Below are 19295 nucleotides of genomic sequence, written 5' to 3' on the forward strand. Positions count from 1 at the left end.
TTTCCAAAACAATAGGGAGTAGGGGTACCCTGTGGCTAGATGATGATTCCAAACAATAGGTGTTTCAGAGTCTGGGTTTATTGAAATGGTCTTGTCTGTGTCCTGGGGGAGATTGTAAATGAGATGTCAATAGGACTTCTTTTGTGCAGATGGCATTCATCCTGAATCAGGGGAATTTCCTTAGGTGCCAGTATTTAAAGCTGATTTGTTGCTGCTCTTAGCTAAAACTTTTTTTTTCATCAAACTCCCAGAGCTCACAGCAATGAATGAGTCATTTGGTGTGATTGTAACTTCCTCCCCTCCTAAGCAATGACTCAGTAATTTACATTTAGAAAGGAAAGCTCCTAAGAAGATTGCTCCTAGGATTTTCTGGAGAGCTTGATCCTCTTTTTCCAGACCATCACGTGGGCTTGAGCTGTCAGCAATCTGGTTAACCCTGGGGAGACTAGCCAAGTTGTTTTTCTCACTCCTAGGAAAACTTCGGGTGGTTTGACTTGGTTTTTGAAATCTTGAGAAAAACAGCCAATTTCCTGCCTGAAGCCTTTTTATTTTTCTTTAACCTCCCCCCCTCCAGTTGTTGTTGTTCCCCCCCCCCCCTTTTTCTGTAAATGACTGGTCATTTCAATTTACCATAATTATAGTGAGGTAAGGTTAGGCTAACTCCTTCCCAAGCAGATAAGGCAACAGTTTTATTACCTCTCAGCCAGGTGCCGGAGGGTAACAAGACTTGCCTGAAGATAAGGTTATCAGTAACTGCAAATGGGTTGATCCTTAGAGCGGCAACCATCAAAATGCTCCTAGTCCACAACTGACAGATCTTTTGATCCAAATAGTAGCTCTCGTTTTCTCTAAGGTTTTCTCCCTTATTCTAGTACAAAACTTCTGCTGCTGAAATTTCTTTTTCTTCTAGTCAGTGGAAAGGAAAACAGCCAAATTCTTTAGGTACTATATGGGTTTCCAATCTTTACTTATCAAATAGCACCTAGTGTTTTATCTCAAAACGGCCTGATCCTGGGTGTGATTAAAGTATAGGAGATGCAAGAACAAATAGATCTGGTAATGTCATGTTAAGAAATTAAACATTATACTACAGCATATAGTCTGTCAACATCCTCCTGGGAAATAATTTGTTGCAAACTTATTAAAAGACAAGTATGGGTTTGTGTTGTAAGTGGTGGTGGTGGTTGTTTTTAACATTGTACTGTCTAACATACAGTGCATAACATTGAAATTAGGTGCTAAGGATCCCAGGACAAAGAACTATGGACCCTAACCTCAAAAACCTTATATTCTACATTTAATTGTGTTGGTGCTTGTGAAAATCCAGAAATTTTTTTCTTTATTATTACTGTTTATAGTTTTTTTTATGTTATTTACTATTTGTAGTTTTCTCTTATTTATTATTAGCTACTTATAGTTTTTTCTTATTTATTACTTAACTAGTTTCTTTTGAGAAAGGAAGTTAAGAAAATAAGCAACACTAGGCAGTCTTTTTTGCTAAAGGGTATTTGTTTCATGATAAAAGATATACATATATCTGTCTTCTTTAAGTTAAGTATGTGAACAGAAATGCCAATTTTCTCAATCTCCATCCAACACTTATTTTAAAGGTGCATTTTCCAAGTCCATGTTCAAAATGTGCCTGATAGGTCTATAACTAATGAATGCATAATGCTGTTTCCAGATAAACCTTTAGGAGCCCTCCTTAAGCTACATTAAATGAGTCTTGGCATTTAGCCGGAGCCTAGGGTAGGAGTCTAGGAGTAGTCTCTCAGAGGTCCAAACGTGCAGTAACAATTTTATAGTAGGCTAGGAGAAAGAAAGGAATGCTTGCATTATTTAGCTTGCAATCAGTGTAGGACAGGCTCCGTAGCCGGGGAACAGGGAGTTGGAGCTGAACAGGTGAAGAAAAAAATGTCAACTAATAAATTTAGAAAATTTATCCATAAGGATGCATCAAGCTGAATCAGATGTGAACAACTACCTCTTATAAAAATTACCCAACAGCACACATTATTAATACTAGATCTAAATAGATGATCCATATAATGGAGACTCCGGGGTCTGAGTAAAAAGACAAGTGCAAAGCATGCTGGGGTTGAACTTTTGAGCTCCTTTTTTGTGACTTTTCTTCACCTATCAGAAAGTAAATTTCCTGAAGGCAAAGGCTGTCAATTTTTTTTTTGTACTTTTTTCTAGCAATTCTAGCAAATACCACAGTGTCTTGTCTAACAAATAGTAAGTGATTAATAAATGCTCTTACCTAGCAACTAACCCTTTCTATTAGAATTAGGAAGGATCAGAAGTATTATAAAAATCTGATCTACAATTCTCTTGGCTTTAAAAGAACCCATAAATAACCCACCCTAGGGGGAGTGGGTATAGGTAATGGGAATACTCCTTAAGGAAACTATAAGTGTGTGCCTTTGGTGAGTCAGGGATCAAGGCAAATCTATAGCTTAAAACAGAGATTTTGTGTCATGAATCTCTGTAATGATCAGATGAATTTTATCTGAGGAATATTCAGATAAGAATAATATCAGATGAATCTTGTCTGAATAATATTTTTTTTGTTTTTAATGTTTGAAAGAAATACATAGACCCTCCTCCAAAAAAAGAATATTTCCATGTACACAGCACAACATAAAAAAATTCACTATAAAACTGAATTTACATTTCATACTGTTTGTTTGTTTTCTAATTATGTAAGTAGTATTTTCAAAGCTATACATATAGATGTAGAACTATATTATACATACTTCTGTTTATCAGTTCTTTCTCTAGAGGCAGATAGTATCTTCTTCAAAAGTCCCTTGTATTTGATTTGAGTATTTATCATACTCAAAATGACTTATTTGTTCAAAGTTGTTCTTAAAATAATATTGCTATTATTGTATGCAACATTGTCTTGATTGTGTTCATTACATTAGTCTTTATTTCGTGCAATTTTTCTATGTTTTTCTAAAAACAACAAGCTTATCATTTCATATAACATAACATTCTATCACAATATACCACAACTTGTTTAGCCATTGCTCAACTGACAGCTCCAAATTTTCCAGTTTTTGTCACCACAAAGAGTTGTTATAAATTTTAGAACATATAGGTTCTTTTCCTTTTCACCTAATCATCTTGGGAAATAGATGGTATTGCTGGGACAAAGGGTATAGGTTCCAAAGAATAATATTTTTAAATGCATAAAATACATGGGATTACAAACAAAATCAATTATATTGAAATATCATTCCAGAAAACTTTGTTAAATTCACATATTTCAGATTAATAATCCCTGGCCCAGAAGATCATAACTCTAGTTATTTACTATAATCTTCCCAGTGGAAGGGTCTAAGCTGGTTTACTTCCAAAATCTTCCAAGATTCCCATAGGAAGAGGGAATAGAGCGTGGAAAGTAGGATGTCAGGCAATCTAAACTCTGGTCTTCACTAGCCATCAACTAACTTCCGACCTTGAGCAACTGATTCACTTAGGTTCAATTTCTCCACCTGTAAAATGAGATGGTTAATGACTATTTAAATCTCCAAAGTCCCTTTCAGTTCTAAAATAAGATGGTTTTTATCTCTTTAGAAGAAACAGTAAAACCACAAGTTTTTTTTATGTTGGTCTTTATTCTTTTCTCAAGAAACCATGATTACAATCATGGTTTAGATTTAGGATGTCCTAACAAGAACATCCTAAACTGTTTAGTAGCTTGTTATAATACTTTGGATTTTTTTTTTTTTTTATTCTGAGTCCGAAAGATTTCCTGATATGGCATCAGACCTTTGCTTATATTGTCCCTCACATTAAATTTGGCAGTTGCCACATGTTAAAGAATAGCAGCCCGAAGGAACTAGAAATACTATGAAACCTGGAAATAAGGATATAGAGGCATAGTCACAGTTTTGCCACTGCAAAGTATATAGGCAAGGACAGCTAGGCAGTATAATAGATAGCATACTGGCCCTAAAGTCAGGAGGACTTGAATGCAAATCCAGATTCTGACACTTGCTCTGGTCAAGTCACTTATCTTTCTCCCCACCCTTTCTTTCCCCCCAAAAATAGTCTTAGGCAGCAACTAAGTAGTAAAGTACATAGAATTAGGAATAGGAGAGCCCAAATCTGGTCTCAAGCATTAACTGTGTGAACCTGGACAAGTCTTTTAACCTATTTGCCTCAGTTTTCTCATCTGTGATATAAATATATATAGAGAGAATATAGCACCTATCTGTCTAGGTATATGTATACACACACACACACACACACACACACACACACACACACACACATATATACTGTTATTGTGAGATTAGGATTGCATTTTGTAAAGCTTGGCACACAGTAGGCATTTAATAAATACTTGTTTCCTTTACCTATCTTGAAATTAAAGGAGTTGGATTGATTTTTAAGCTCCCTTTCAGCTAGAATAGAGAGGCAATTGGGTGTGGTGAAGAGAGCTGGGTCTGAAGTTTGGAAGATCTCATTTCAAGTTCTGACTGACCCATACAAGATGAGACACTTGGCAAAGTCAATGCTCTAGCTAAGTCTATGTAATGGTATAGAGAAGATGTAAACTTATACCAGTTCAGTTTCCTCACCAGAGAGTTTCCTATTTTAATGAAATTCCAGGTCCAGACCCTATCCTTCCAGCTGTAGAGTCCTATGATTCTGTTATTTGGGGACCAGAAAATGTCTGGAGTTTTAACTGGACTAGATGTTAATGATATTCCATTTACAGATTCAGATTTAAATATATTTGTGGATATGTCTCTCTCTCTATATATATATATAGTGTGTGTGTGTGTGTGTGATAGTATATGCTATCTATCTATATATCTCCTAATAAAAGAAACAATAGGGTAAATAATTGATAGGATAATTAAATACAACAGAATTCCATACAACCTTTCATCCCATGGTTCAAATAATTAAATTCAACAGACATTTATTACGGGCATAATATATCCAGGGCACTAAGCTTGGTGCTGGATAATTATTTATTTCACTTGGCTTGGCCTTAAACAACAGGAAGGATGAATATTCGATGCATTTTCTTTTATTTTCTTTACCTTCATGGACATCCTGTTTTCACAAGCTTATGGGTTTGGCATTGTATTGTGTAAAAGCTTTCCTGTCTGATCTTAGGTCTGCTTTCCCCCATCTGCCTAATGTAACATCATACTGCTGCTTTTACGAGAGCCATGCCCTCTTCCCAAAAGCCCATTAGTTTACAGGCACTTTGTCAGTGAGCAAAGGTTACTGACAAGTCTAAAATAAAATTTTAGTTCTGACTTCAGTTTGCCTGATGTCCCATTATATATTATATAATGCTTTATACAGAGATCATTCTAAGAAACTATAATCACTTTCCTGATGTAAGGAAAGAACTTCAATATGGATGTTATAACATGCTATCATCCAGAAACAATTGGTTATAACATCCTGGTAGAGATGGATGCATTGTTATTTCTACTTTGTTTTCTGTCACATGGTGTGACATTACTGAGTAATCATTACCACCCCTAGCCCTTCTCAGTTAGTCACCAGCTGTCAGGCTGGGAGGGATGATTTCACTCTTGTTCGTTTCATTTACTCCTGGCTTTGAGATCACTTCTTCCAGGTAATAACCAATTCTCTTGAAATAATGAAATCATAAAGTGAACAAAGTTCTTAACCCTCAAATATCTTACGCCTTATTCAGGCAAATAAGAGAAAAAACAAGAGGCAGATGTTCCAAAAGCTAAGGAGAAAAAGTATCAAATAGCAATTACATCAAGAAAAGGACAGTCAGAGCCACCTTAACTTCTAGGTATATGTCCAGGTAAAGCAAAAAAAGAACTGAGGGTGATATAGGGAAAATCCACACAAACCAACAATTTGGGGAAGCTGAGTCTGGTGAGTTGCTTGAGTTCTGAATTGTAATGGGGTCAAAATTAATTGGGTATTTTCCCCTAAATTCAGCAGCATTATATCGAGCCAATCGAAATCAACCCAGATTGAAAAGAACATTGGTCAAAACTTCAGTATAAAATGAAGGAGAGAAGGCCAAGGGAGGAAGGAAAGGAAAGAGGCATGAGGGAAAGGAGGGAGAGAAAAATGAGGGAAAAAAGAGGGAAGAAAAAAGGGAGGAAGGAAGTTTTTTTATGTCTTTTCAAATTACTACCTTCTCTTTTTCAAAGTAATTTGACAAAGGAAGAAGAGAGGGAAGAAGGGAGGGAGAAAGGAAAGAAGGAAGGTAGGAAGGAAAGGAGGGAGGGAGGAAGGAAGGAAAAGGGAAGGGAAGAGAAGGAGAGGAGAAAGGGAGAGAGGGCATGTGGAGTTAGTTACATCAAAAGCTGAATTGCCTCCAAACATTTTCCCTGGCAAGTGGGAGGGAGAGGTGGGCCTGGGTTCGTGGCAGGGCCCAGTAGGAAGCACTTACAGATTGAGGTAGAATGTACTTTCCAGAGAATAGAAAGTATTTCTACCTACATCCTATCTAAGGCAGTTTCCTTCATTTTGAGTTCCTGATTCTTTCCTTCTGGGAAGCTCTTGTTATTCCTGTATAACTATCCCATGCACTGACAAAAGCAGCCCCAGTATGCAAATATTGTAAACAGTTATCTGGGCACAGTGGTATTTTATAAAGAATGAAACAGCCAATAAGCCTTTTCTATTTCATTATACCACCCAGAGTGAATCCTCCTCTCAATCAGATCTATTAATACAAATCAAAAAGCTCTACCTAAATTTGCAGCTACAAGCATTGGCCCAACTCAGTATCCCTGAACAACCCCTCCTTCAGCAAGCATTTATTAAGAACTATTCAACAAGGTGCCATGCTAAATAGGATAGAAAGTTTAAAAAAAAAAAAAAAAGTCTTGGTCCTCAGCTAACTTACATCCATCCACCAAGAGAGAGTTACAGTCCCATGTACAACTAAATTTGATACAAAATTAAGAGTGTGATGGCTTTAAAGGAAAGGAGATAGGAAATTTGTCTAGAAGATATGGTACCTGAGCTGAACTCTGAAAGAAAATTATTTTAACATATAAATATAGATTGTTTCAATACTAACATTTTACTGATGTTATTATATGGCAACCAAGTGGAAATATCACGGCCTTTGAAATACTAAAAATGACTCACATCTAGAGGGGAGTTCAAGATCAATAATAGACAAAGGCAGACATATATCTGACAAGAAATTCTAAAAACAAATGGGAGTAAAAGAATTTATGACAGGATTGATGACACTGCAAGAGAGTGATGATGGGTGGAGAGTCTGGGTTACTGTATCGTTGTAATGTTGGAAGAAATTGAGGAAAGCTAACACACTGGGTAAACTGCTGTTGAATAATTAAGAGAAAAGGGACAAATACTGAACAAGATCAGCAGGTCTAGATGGGTTACAATTGGCATAATTGGAAGGAAATGCTCAAACTGATGGATCAGAGATTCATTTCAGTATTTGTGATGGAGAGGAAGGGCATTCTAGAATTGGGGAACAGACAGAATCCCAAGAGGCAGCAGATAGCATTCAAAGTTCCAACTAGAACAATTTCACTGGAATATAGGATAAGGTTGAAAAGAGAAAAACAATAAAATAAGGTTGAGAAGGTAGGCTAGAACCAGATTGTTGAAAGTTTCAAATGAAAGACTAAAAAGCTTATATTTTATCTAACTGAGAATTTTTGAGTAAGGGAATAACAACATCAGACCTGTGCTTTATTAAGTTAGAGGAAGATTAATTCAGTTTTAGACATATTGGATGCCAAAGGAACATTCACTTAGATATGTCCAGCAGGTCAAGTAAGACTAAAATTTAGAAATATTAGAAATTGATTAATTTAGGTTATCATCTGCAGAAAGGCAAACATGAAACCATGTGAGATCAATCAAGGAAAACAATGTAAAGAGGACCCAGGGCAGAACTTTGCAGAACACCTATACTTAGGGTACTTAAGAAGTTAAGCAGGTAGGGGGTTTGATTAAGGAAATTAGGAAAGTACAGTATTAAGAAATACTCAGAAGGACAGAAGAGGTAACTAGGCCAAAATTGTCAAAAGCAAAAAGGTCAAGAAAGACAGAGAAAGATCCTTGTAATTTAGCAATTCTTTAGAACTGCTAGAATTATTGATCTCTTTGAGAAAGGTTTTCTGGACAAAGGATGAATAAGGTACAAATTAGTATGAATGTGGGTTAACAGGAAAAGACAAAAAAACAAAAAGAGAAAGTAAAGGGAAAAAAAGTAGGGTCATAGCTTTAGGGGATAAGAGAGTGAAGGAAAGTATTAGCTTTTTGTTTCCATTTTTTTTTTTTTTTTTTTTTTTTTTTAAGATAGGGAAGACTCAAGTGCTTGTGAACAACAGGAAGAAGCCAATAAACAAGGAGAGCTTGAAAAAGAGAAAAGGGAATTCACTGGGGAAAGCTTCTAAAGAAGACAGAAATTGCAAGCAAGGGTACCAATGACCTTGGAAAGCAGTGGCACTTTCATTTTTTTGAGGCTGAAACAAGGATGAAATGAGAGGGGGGTGAATTTTAAATTTTTCATAATAAGGGGCATAGGGGGCCCTCGATAGATTATATCCCCCACTGGGGGAGGGAGGAATTATGGGGCTTGAAATGATAGGAAGAGACTTGGAATAGTCTCTAGAGAGAGAGGAACTCTTCAAAAGGAATAAATAAAAAGGATTGCAGTTCAGTGGTGAGAGACTTGTTGAGGTTAAGCACTGGTTCGTAGTAGACTTAATCCATAAAGTTTCCTGATTTCCTCTAACAAACAGCCTTATCAACCAGGGAGTAGACAGAAAAAAATGAAGGTGGGAATGAACAGGGATAAAAGGTTTACAAATAGTGAAAAGACAATGGGATAAAAGAATCAAGGGTAAAAAGGATAACTATAAAAGCAAAATAATAAAAGGAAGAAAGCAAGGTCAGAATAGGAATAAGATTGGAAAACTGGTGAAGGATTAAGGAATGAGATAGATGTTGCAGTCAAAGACAAAAATCAAGTTTTGGAGTAGTGAGGCAACGAGAAAGAGTAAGTGCTTGTGAATCAGGTGAGATTTCAGTTTAACATCTTAGAGTTAGAAGAGTTTCAGGTGAGAATGGGGGTCTAACATAATTATCCCCTATGAGTGCATCAGATGTAATGAAGATGGGGAATTATGTGAGTTGAGGAAGCTGATGAATTTGAAGTAAGTTGTATTAAAAGGGTCATAAATGTGAATACTGAATGAAATCATTAAATTTGAGGATTTCCAACTCATTTTAAGTATGGAAGACCTGAAAAGACTATACAGATCATATTTAGGGAAACAGAAACATTTTGATACACCCCAAGTAGTAAAACTGATTCAACAGAATTTTTCTGCCTCATAGATTACAGAATTTTTAAAAGTTAGGGATTCCCGTTAAAGTGATAAGAATAGAAGGTGGAGATTTCATTGCCATAGGGAACATCCAATGGAGGAAACTTCCTCTACCTTTTTCAAAAATTAGTGGGATCAAACTCAAATAGAAATAAGACTACTGAACTATACATAAGGATCCTTCTAGGCTGCAAATGGACTCAGAAAAACAAATTAAAATTATGTCTTGTATTTTTATTTATTTTGTTAAATATTTCCTAATTACATTTTAATTTGATACATCAGATTTGCATAGTGTTACAGATCACAAAAGGTTAAATGATTTGCCCACACTCACACAAACCTGTACTTGTCAGTGTCAGGATCATAAACTCAAGTCTCCCTGGCTCTGAGTCTGAGCATCCACGGCTGCTTTCCTGCCTCTCTAAAGAAAAAGGGAAGGGACAAGCCGTTATTAAGTGTCTATTCTGTGCCAGGTACTGGGTTGACTGATTTACTAACATTATCTCTTTTGATGAAATGAAGGAAAGCTAGAAATAAGTAAGCTTTTCAATATCCTGGCCATAGTTACTATTGGAGCAGGAGTCCCTCTTGGAGAAACTATTATTTTTAGATTCTTGTCCTATACTTCTGGCATCTTATTTAAACTGTTATTTGTAATCAAACTACTCTTATTCGGAGCTGTAAATATTTTTCTCTTTAATATTAGTGCTTCCTAAATGCAAGATAAAATCCAAAGTAACTTCTTTAAAAATGGAAATTTACATTCCTCAATCAACACGGATTGCCTGGTAGGTGTACAAATTTTGCTAAACTGTATCCACTACGGACAGAAGACGGAGAAAACAGTTGCAAAGCACTTTACATACTTTAACCACAATTCTGTGAGGCAGATACAGAGATTTGTTCCCCCGTTTTGCAAGTGAGGTAACTGAGGTTTAGACACTGACAGGATAGTGTCAGGAGCTTGATTCCCTTCTAACCAAACAGCACCTCTACTCATGGATGTTTTTTGAAAACATTTTAGAAAGACTTTAGCCTTAAATAGAATTACCGCTTTCCACCACTGTTGACCTGTTGCTCTATTGTTCCTTTTTAAAAAAATATTCCAACTCAATATTAAAGAAGCCTTAGATTTTATCCCAGGACCTGGACTCATCTGAAGTGACTAGTTCACACACACCACTTTATCTTCTTTAAACAGAAATAAAGATCTGAATAAGGTGTATATTTAGTAGGTAGTCTGTTCTGAACTTTTTTCCAAGACTTTTCAGTGGAAATATACTAGAAGCAGCAGCACCACCAAACAAATAAATACAGCCCAACTTTGGTGATAAAAGGGTTAACGGGGGGTGGGGTGGGGGTAGGGGGGAATTACCAATCTAGTTTATCCATTAGCATTTGAATGTGTTTACCCCCACCAGCAGAAGAGGCCGGGGGAAGTGGGGGAGGGAGAGATTTCACAGCTTCCCCCGGGCTGCCTTTAAATCCTACCTAAGCATTCCATAGGTCAGACCAGCTGGAAGGCAAATATGCAAATTAGTCAGGGCCCCAAGAAACGGAGCGGCAAAATCTAGATGGGAGATAAAAATGGAAAATACAGGAATTCCACCCTTCTGGAGTAAGCAGGTAAAATCACTGTCCCAATATCGTAACACAAACCGATTAGCTTCTTACTCCCAGGTTAAAAATCCTTTCTTCCATATCTCCATCTCCCCTCCGTTCCCCCCATTCCCCAGGTTCCCCACCCCCTCCTGGAAGACTTACCTTCCTTCCCGCAGCTGAGGAAAGTGGGAGCACGGGATCGGGGGCTTTGAAGCACAGCAGCAATACTCCCACAGCGGCCACTGGGGGACTCCAGAGAGCAGGGTTGCGAGAAGCAGTCCTCAATCCCATTGTGTTTTAAAGCCCTCCTTTCAAAAAGCGCTCACACTCTTCACGTTACAGCACGAGTTGCCATGTTGCCGGTTGCCAGGCTCCTGGCCGGACTGGGGAGGAGGGGAAAGGTAAACTGCAGAGCCGTTGGCTCTGTGGGCTTCAGGCTCGGCGGAGGGGCCGCGCTCCGAGCGGAGAGCAGCTGCTCCGCTCCGCCGCGGATTTGTTTAGTTTTACGTTCCCAGATAAGTGGAAGCATCTTGCATCATTTCCAGTAATGAAGTGCCTGGGGCTTTTATTTATTTATTTAAATGACTAGTTCTCAGATCCTCCCCTCCCTAGATTTGCATAGTAACCTCACCTGGGGAAATCCACGGTTTGCAGCCACTTGGGTGTCGCTTTAAAATAGAACTTAAAGCCAGCAACTCTGCAGTTGTAACAAGTGAAATAAACTTTTACATCCTCAGACCCTCCCGAGAGCGCGGAGGTGTTTGGTTAGCGAGGGGAGAGCTCTCCCTCCGGCTTCCTTCTCGCCTAGTATCAGCTGAACAGATCTCCGCGTCAGACATGCCCGGGCACGGGGGCATTCGCCTGGCATTAGGAAGCGTCTAGAATACCGGTTGCTAGCAGCGGGCGAGTGTTAAGAACACAGGATTTGCTTCATTGTCTTCCATTTCCCGGTTTTCCCCTTTTCTCCCTCTCTCACCGCCTCGCGGCCCCAACGTTCTCCACCCCCACTGAGACATTAAAAGTTCTTTTGCTGGGAGCTTCTGGATTCATGAGGGAGGGTCCTCGAAAAGAGAGAATGCATTCTCACTACAAAAAGACCATAGCCTCCTTCCCTGAACTAAGGCCAAAGAAATCTTAGAAAATGCTCTATTTTAAAAAGAGAGAGAGAAAGAAAGAAAATGCCCTATTACCCTGAAAGAAAATGCTGTTACCCTTGAGAGAGAGACAGAGAGAAAAAAAAGAAAATGCTATTTTACCCTAGACAGTTTGCCCAGAGGTAGGGGAAGCAAGGTTTTCTGAACAGTTCTCTTTTCATTTACCTCCAGGTTTCCCCAGCCAATTTCTGCCTTTTTCAAACCCCACCCTTCTACCTGAGGCCTTTTCTATTTATCCTATATAGCTTGCACATACTTATTTACATATTTTCTCCCACATTAGAATGTGATTCTGTAGAGGAAAAGGTCTCAGATTTTTTTTTTTTTTCTCCATGTTTAGCCCTAATAACCCCTGACCCACTCTGGCCTAAAATGTGTGAGGGGAATACTATGCAAGACCAGGAAAAGAAAAGAGGATTTTAATGAACTTTAAATGTCCAAGAGAAGAGATTATATTTGAGCCTAGAGGCAACAGGTAGCCACTGGAGCTTAAAACTGGAGAGGGATCACAAGGGCAGACCAGCCTTTAAAAATCACTTTGGCATCTGCATGGAAGATGGAGTGCATTAGGGAAAGCTTGAGGCACTGAGAAGACCAGTGATCCAGGTGAAAGGAGATGAGGGTCTGAACTAGCTCAGTAAATGTGTGAGTCAAGAGAAGGCAGTGTAGAAAAGCAATATTATGGAGATAGATCCAACAAAACTTAGAAGCAAATCAGATACCTAGAGTAAGTGAGAGAGAAAAGTCAAGGATGATATTAGAATTGGGAACCAAGTGATGGGAAAGATGATGGTTTCTTCAGTAGGAATAGGGAACTTCAGAAGAGAAATGGATATGAAGGGAAAGACAAGGAAGAGTGTTTTGAACATATTGAATTTAAAATACTTAGAGGGCCTCTAGTCTGAAATATCCATTAGGTGATTGGTGATGTTGGAAGAGGTAGCTAAATGGCTCAGTGAATAGAATACTGGGCCTGGAGTCAGGGAGAACTGAGTTCAAATCTTTCCTAAGACACTAGCTGTATGAGCCTCTATTTGCCCTAATCTTCTGGGGAAGGAAATTACTCCCATATCTTTGCCAAGAAAATCCCATGGAATACTTTAACATATTTAACACATATTGGTCGATGCTGAAAAATTACCCATGTATATATCTTGTAAATAAAAAGCTATAATTTAAAAAATAAATAAAGAGATTAAGGGGGAAAAAAAAGAAAGAAAGAAAAAGAATGGTTCATGGGTTTATGAAGATTTAGACATGACTGAACAGCAATAATGCGAGACTAGAACTAGGGCTGCAGATCTATCCATATCATTATACAGGTATATATTGATTGCTATCTCTCTATAGTATGTGTATATATATATATACATATATCAACCTGCACTTATATACATATTTGTATACATTTATGTACAACCTATATTTAGGAATCTTCTAGAGGTGACAACTGAACTCAAAGGAACTAATAAGATCAAAACTATAGAGAGGAAAAAAAGAGAAGGGTCCAGATAGGGAAGTGAAGATCCAGAAGAAATAAAAAGAAAACCAAAGGAGAGAATATCCAAGAAAAAAGGGGGGGAGGGGAGATGAAAAGTGTCCCTGCTGTAGAAGTCAAGCTGAGGATTGAGTAACAGCCATTAGACTTGTCGATTGGAAATCTGTTAACTTTGGAGAGAGAAAAGTTTTAGTTGAATGATGATAATTGGAAGCCAGATTAGAAACAAATTAAAGGAAATGGAATGGAGGCATTGATTATAGACAACTTTTTCAAAGAGTTTAACTGAGAGGGGAAGGGGGAGAGCTATACAAAGATGGATGGAAGACCTTTTTTTTTTTTTAAAGGCTAGGGGGAGATTTCATTAAGTATGTTTATAAAAAAAAAAATGGAGGGGGAGAGGAACCAGTAAATAGGGAGAGACTGAAAGTAAGAAATTAGGCATATATTAGAAAAAAACTGAAGAGAAGGGATTAAGGGAAGACATAGAGGAGTTGATCTTGTAGAGGAAAAAGGCTGTTTCTTCCCCAAGAGAGGAATAATGGGGAGTCCTATCAGAGGGAGAGGAAATAAGATGGAGCTCTCAGTGAATGGCCTTTATTTTCATCAGGGTCTGCAGTTGAGAGGATGGGAGAGGCAATAGTGTAAGAAGCTTGAGGAGAGAAAATTTGGAATAGTTGCAGTGTGAGATAGACTCTGTTAGGACAAAATAGGATTACCTTGTTACAGTGAGGGCCCAGTTAAGATCAGATATCTTAAGTTTGTATTAAACACTGACAGCATAGTTTTGTGACAGCCTCTAAAGCAACACAGCAATAAATCTAGGATGGGGTCTGACAAGGTAGAATCTTTTATAAAGCAAGAAAGTAAAGGACTAAGAACTGGTAGAGTTGAACTGGTTCTAAAAATGATCAAAATTAGGAAGGGTAGAAGATGTAACCAAAGCCATGGGGATAGCTGGGAAAGTACTGATGGATATTGGAGGTCACAGTAAGGTCAGACAATAGGTTTAGGAGTAGTAAAACTGATTAAAGATTATCTGATGAGGTGAAGGAATTTCAGTGTTCTTAAACATGGAAATAATATGAGTTTGGAAAAGGTAAGGCTATGTGGTCATAGCCTTGTGTGTTTCTGAAGTCCAGTGGAGGAACAGGTCATGAGAATAAAGATCTGGGAAGGAAGTTGGGATATTTTAAAGCATGTAATTATGTATATTGAAGTGTCTTTGTATAAAGGCAATAATTGGAGATCAAAGCTAGGTGGATCAGATGGGACAGTTATTTAACATCTATTAAGCACCTACTTGCAAAACACTAAGCATCTGAATCCTGAGAATAAGACAAAAGCAAAACATCCTCTGACTTCTAGAAGTTTAAATTGCACTAGGAAACACAATATGCACCTATATAAATAAAAATTAAGTATTTCTCATGTAATACATAGTAAGATCAAAAAAGAGAGACCCCTCAATGTACCAAGCTAAGTAAAGCTATACTTGATCAAACCTATTTTGAAGCAAAAATACAATTTTCATTGTTGAGTTTTCAAAGACTTTGCCTATAAAATAAGCAAAGAAAGGAGAAGAGCAAAGATAGCAAAAGATCAAGTAATTACGTTAACCAATTATAAGCCGTTAATAAAGTTGAGAACAATATTTGTCCAGTAAAAACCTCAGATATATTGACGTTAACTATATCTCTTTTTCCCTGAATTTATAGCACATGCTAACTATTATTTTTGTGAATTCCTATGCAATATTCAGATAGTAAATAGCCAAGCATCATTATAGTTTAGGAAACCACTCTGAATTATATAGGGCAATGGACTAGCAGAACAGCCAAAAAGGAACTATTTAAGGTTTGTGTTTATAGTTTGTTTCCTTTGAATAGCGTCAGGAAGTATTTTAAACAGTGATCTGAATTTCACTGAGTTCACCATATATCAATGATATATGGTAGCTGCTTTAGTTAGGATGGTGTACGTCAAAGCTGTAAGTTCAGAGGTCAGCCCTGACAGTTTTGAGTCCAGCAACAATGAGATTTGGACATAGACTGTGCCATAGAATATTCACAAGGACAACTGAGAACACATTTTTAAAGAAGCACTAGACAAAAGTCATCAGAGAGTGCATGGGATGAGGCAGCTAGGTGATGCTGTGCAGAGAGCATTGTCCTGGAGTCAGGAAAACTCATCTTCCTAAATTCATATCTGGCCTCAGACTTTTACTATGATCATGGGCAAGTCACCTGAGCCTGTTTGCCTCAGTTCCTCATCTATAAAGTGAAACAGTAAATGGCAAACCATTCTAATATCTTTGCCATGAAAACTCCAAACTTCAAATGGAGTCACAAATAGTCAGAGACAGCTGAAAAAGAAATGAAAATAGGCATAGTTGAGTCTTGGCTGGCAATAGAATGGGCTTGGGAAGAAAATTATTTTTTTTTAATTTTTGATTTTTTCCCCCCAATAATCTAGTTCATGTTATATTGGTAAAAAATCAAATTGAGTAAAATATAGCTCTTTCATGACTTTAATATATGGAGTTTCTTTTTTTTTTTTTTTTTTTTTTTTTTTTTTTTTTTTTTAACTTCCATTGCTTTCCCTTGGCTTCACGATCAGCCCATATCTGTTGGGCCTGAGAGAGAAGAAAAAAAGCAAGTTAGCATGGGTGAGGGGTCTGTCTGGTCCTTAGCGCCTTAGGAGCACAGAAATTTTGTTGTAACAAATTTCCCAAGGCTTGTCAAGTTCTAGGGAAATTGAATCACAACCACCAAACTCTCATGTTGATTTATAAGTCATTTAATAATTCTACTTTATTAATTTATCATGTGTATATGTTAGATTTATCTTCTAGTATATGTATATTTTGTATAAGTTTGGGTGTGACTGAAGTATATATAGTATCTTTCAGTTGTTTTTCAATTGTGTCTGACTCTTCATGGCCTCATTTGGGGTTTTCTTGGCAAGGATAGTGTAGTGGTTTGCCATTTCCTTCTCCAACTCATTTTACAGAACAGGAAACTGAGACAAACAGGGTTAAGTGACTTGCCCAGCATCACACAGCTAGTGACTCCAAGACTGGAACTCTATCCATTGTTCCACTTAGCTGCATTTCTATGTAAATATACAATATATACACTTTGCATCTCAGTAGTTCAATATTCTCAGGTTCAAGTCCTGATTCTTCTCCTTACTAGATATGCAACTTTAAACAATCCCTTTGGGCCCACAGTTTTCAGTTCTTGAGAGAACTGAAGGTTCTCCCAGCAGAAGACTGAGTTCAAATACCATCTTTGAGGCTTATTATCTTGAGTAAGTCACTTAACCTTGTTTGTCTCAGTTCCACATCCGTAGAATGAACTGGAGGAGGAAATGCCAAACCACTCCAGTATCTTTGTCAAGAAAATCCCAAATGGGGCCAAGAAGAGTTAACCATGATTCAAACAAAACAGCAACAACAATCTAGAGACTACTATAGAAAACTATAAAGGGAGGATAAAAATATGGGCACTCTTACTCCCTTATATTATGAGGTTCAAGTGAAATAATGTCTATGAAGCAGTTTCGATATAAAATTTAACTATTATTAATATCTTTCTCCATCATGGAGAAAATTCTGCCCATAATGGCAGAATCGTAGCATCATTTGGATAGTGCTGGAGAACACTAGAAGTTAAATTATTGACTGTTTTTCTCTCTTTCTCTCTTTTTTTAATATTCCTTATCAGTCACCAAAACCTTCTGTCATTGCAACCATACCATATAACTAGGTTACAGCCTACTTTATTATATTAGCTTGGTATCTTCTTGGTGAAAATTTTAGGTTGATACCCTAAGTTATATGATGGGTACATAGAGACATTTGAAAATGGGTCTCAGGTTGCTTGATTCCCTGGCTAATCTCACACTTTATTTGTTGATTCTTGTTAGTGTCTCTTTGGGAGAGGAGTTGTATTTTCTGATTCTGTCCCCTCTGCTCTGAATATCATTATATTTCATCAGTTAAAAATGTTCAGTGTCTTAATGTGTTTGTTTCATGTGCTTTAACTCCTGATGAATGGTTAGCTACCAATTCAGAAAACAAAACCCAAGCAGAAATCATACTGTCCTTGTTTTCACTATCTTCCAGTGTCATCTTGCATTACAACATATAAGAAGACACCACCTCCAGTCCCACCAAGAACTACCACAAAACCTTTCATTTCTATCACAGCCCAGAGCAGCACAGAATCTGCCCAGGATGCCTACATGGATGGACAGGGACAAAGGGGAGATATTATCAGTCAATCTGGACTTAGCAACTCCACGGAAAGCTTGGATAGCATGAAGGCTCTGACTGCTGCCATCGAAGCTGCTAATGCCCAGATCCACGGACCAGCCAGTCAACATATGGGGAACAATACTGCCACAGTCTCAACCACTACCACTACAGCCACGGTGACTGCAGAAGAAAGAAAGAAAGATCACTTCAAGAAAAACCGATGTCTGTCCATTGGAATACAGGTAACAAATCTGACTTCTGTTTATCTTTTAATCTGTGATGATTTCACCTCCCTAATCAATACCTAGCAAATGTTCAGCTCATGGTAAGAGCTTGATAAATGCTTGTTGATTGATTGATTTGGTATAGAGCATTTTCCACTAGTTCTATGGATTTGGGGCTTTCAGATAAAAAGTTGCAATATTTTGGCTTCAATCCCCCCTCCCAATTTTGTTTCTATTTTTATTTTGTAGCATAAGTGCTCACCTAACCAAGTTCTCAAATACTTAGGGTTTGTTTGTTTGTTTGTTTTTCTACATACAATTGAATTATTCCTAAATTTAATGCATTTCTCAAAATGAAGAGCAAATAAACAGATGTGAGCCCAGTAGTCAAATTGGCCACCATGGTGAACCTTTCATAGTTTTACACTCAGCAAAAAAAGTAATTTCCTTGGGCTCGAATCCTTGGGCCAACTGGTGAACAAAAAAGTTCAGTCTCTCACTTAGCAGCTGCAATGGGGCAAGTATGTGAATCACTTCACACACATGTGGGAGGATGGAATCAGGAAAGTCAGAGTAAAGTTAAGTCAGAGAGTTCAAAGCAATAATTTATTTACAGCAAACCCAAGCTCTGAAAGGTCTTGCATTCAGCTTAGCAGAATTGTTCCTAATTATTCATGCATGGTATAAAACTGTTAGTCAGTTCAGCTGGCCTCACAGTTCAATTAAGTGTTATCTATTCCTTAAAAGATAAGATCCTTGTGATTCCCACTTGTTTTAAGTCAGTTAAGCATAGTTCACTCAGCCTAGAAATCTCCTCCCCTTCTCCTTCACTTACAAAAGGAAGTCAATTTATCTTCCTCCTTCTGACTGGATGTAACCTATATCCTCTTGCAGGTGATTTTTGAATATAAACACCCAAGGTTTTTTTTGTGCTGAAACATACTTTAACCATACCAAACCAGCTCTCCGACCAAAGCACCATATTGGAATACACTGCAACCATTTAATTCTATAAAAAACTCCCCTGTCCTTTTTTTTTTTTTTTTTTTTTTTAAGGTATCTAGATGCTACAGTAGACAGCATTTTAAACTTAGACATGAAGACCATTAATCCTGCCTCATTGGGGCACAATTTGGTCTTCACCTCATTTTCCTTAACTATAAAATAATACCACCTACTTTCTAAGATTATATAGTAAGAGTA

General features: G+C 37.5%; 1 protein-coding gene and 1 long non-coding RNA gene across 27 annotated transcripts in view; one reads left to right on the forward strand and one right to left on the reverse strand.

The window, feature by feature from the left end:
- LOC141547361 (uncharacterized) overlaps positions 1–12012 on the reverse strand; it is a 29414-nt gene extending 17402 nt beyond the window's left edge. The window contains exons 1-3 of one of the 8 annotated variants that reach the window (XR_012483552.1): positions 11587–12012; positions 11118–11338; positions 9694–9774 (exon numbers count right to left, since the gene is read on the reverse strand). This is a non-coding gene — a long non-coding RNA (uncharacterized LOC141547361). The other 7 variants (XR_012483557.1, XR_012483556.1, XR_012483553.1 and 4 more) reach the window with 7 other exon arrangements.
- DLGAP1 (DLG associated protein 1) overlaps positions 1–19295 on the forward strand; it is a 1106389-nt gene that overhangs the window by 986160 nt on the left and 100934 nt on the right. For 15 of the 19 annotated variants that reach the window (XM_074275733.1, XM_074275740.1, XM_074275743.1 and 12 more), the window contains one exon: positions 17737–18110. In XM_074275733.1, the coding sequence (XP_074131834.1) occupies positions 17737–18110 (374 nt within the window). The remainder of the gene's footprint in view (positions 1–17736; positions 18111–19295) is intronic. The other 4 variants (XM_074275757.1, XM_074275759.1, XM_074275775.1 and 1 more) reach the window with 1 other exon arrangement.

Source organism: Sminthopsis crassicaudata, chromosome 1 (genome assembly GCF_048593235.1).
Source record: "Sminthopsis crassicaudata isolate SCR6 chromosome 1, ASM4859323v1, whole genome shotgun sequence".
Classification (NCBI taxonomy): Eukaryota; Metazoa; Chordata; class Mammalia; order Dasyuromorphia; family Dasyuridae; genus Sminthopsis; species Sminthopsis crassicaudata.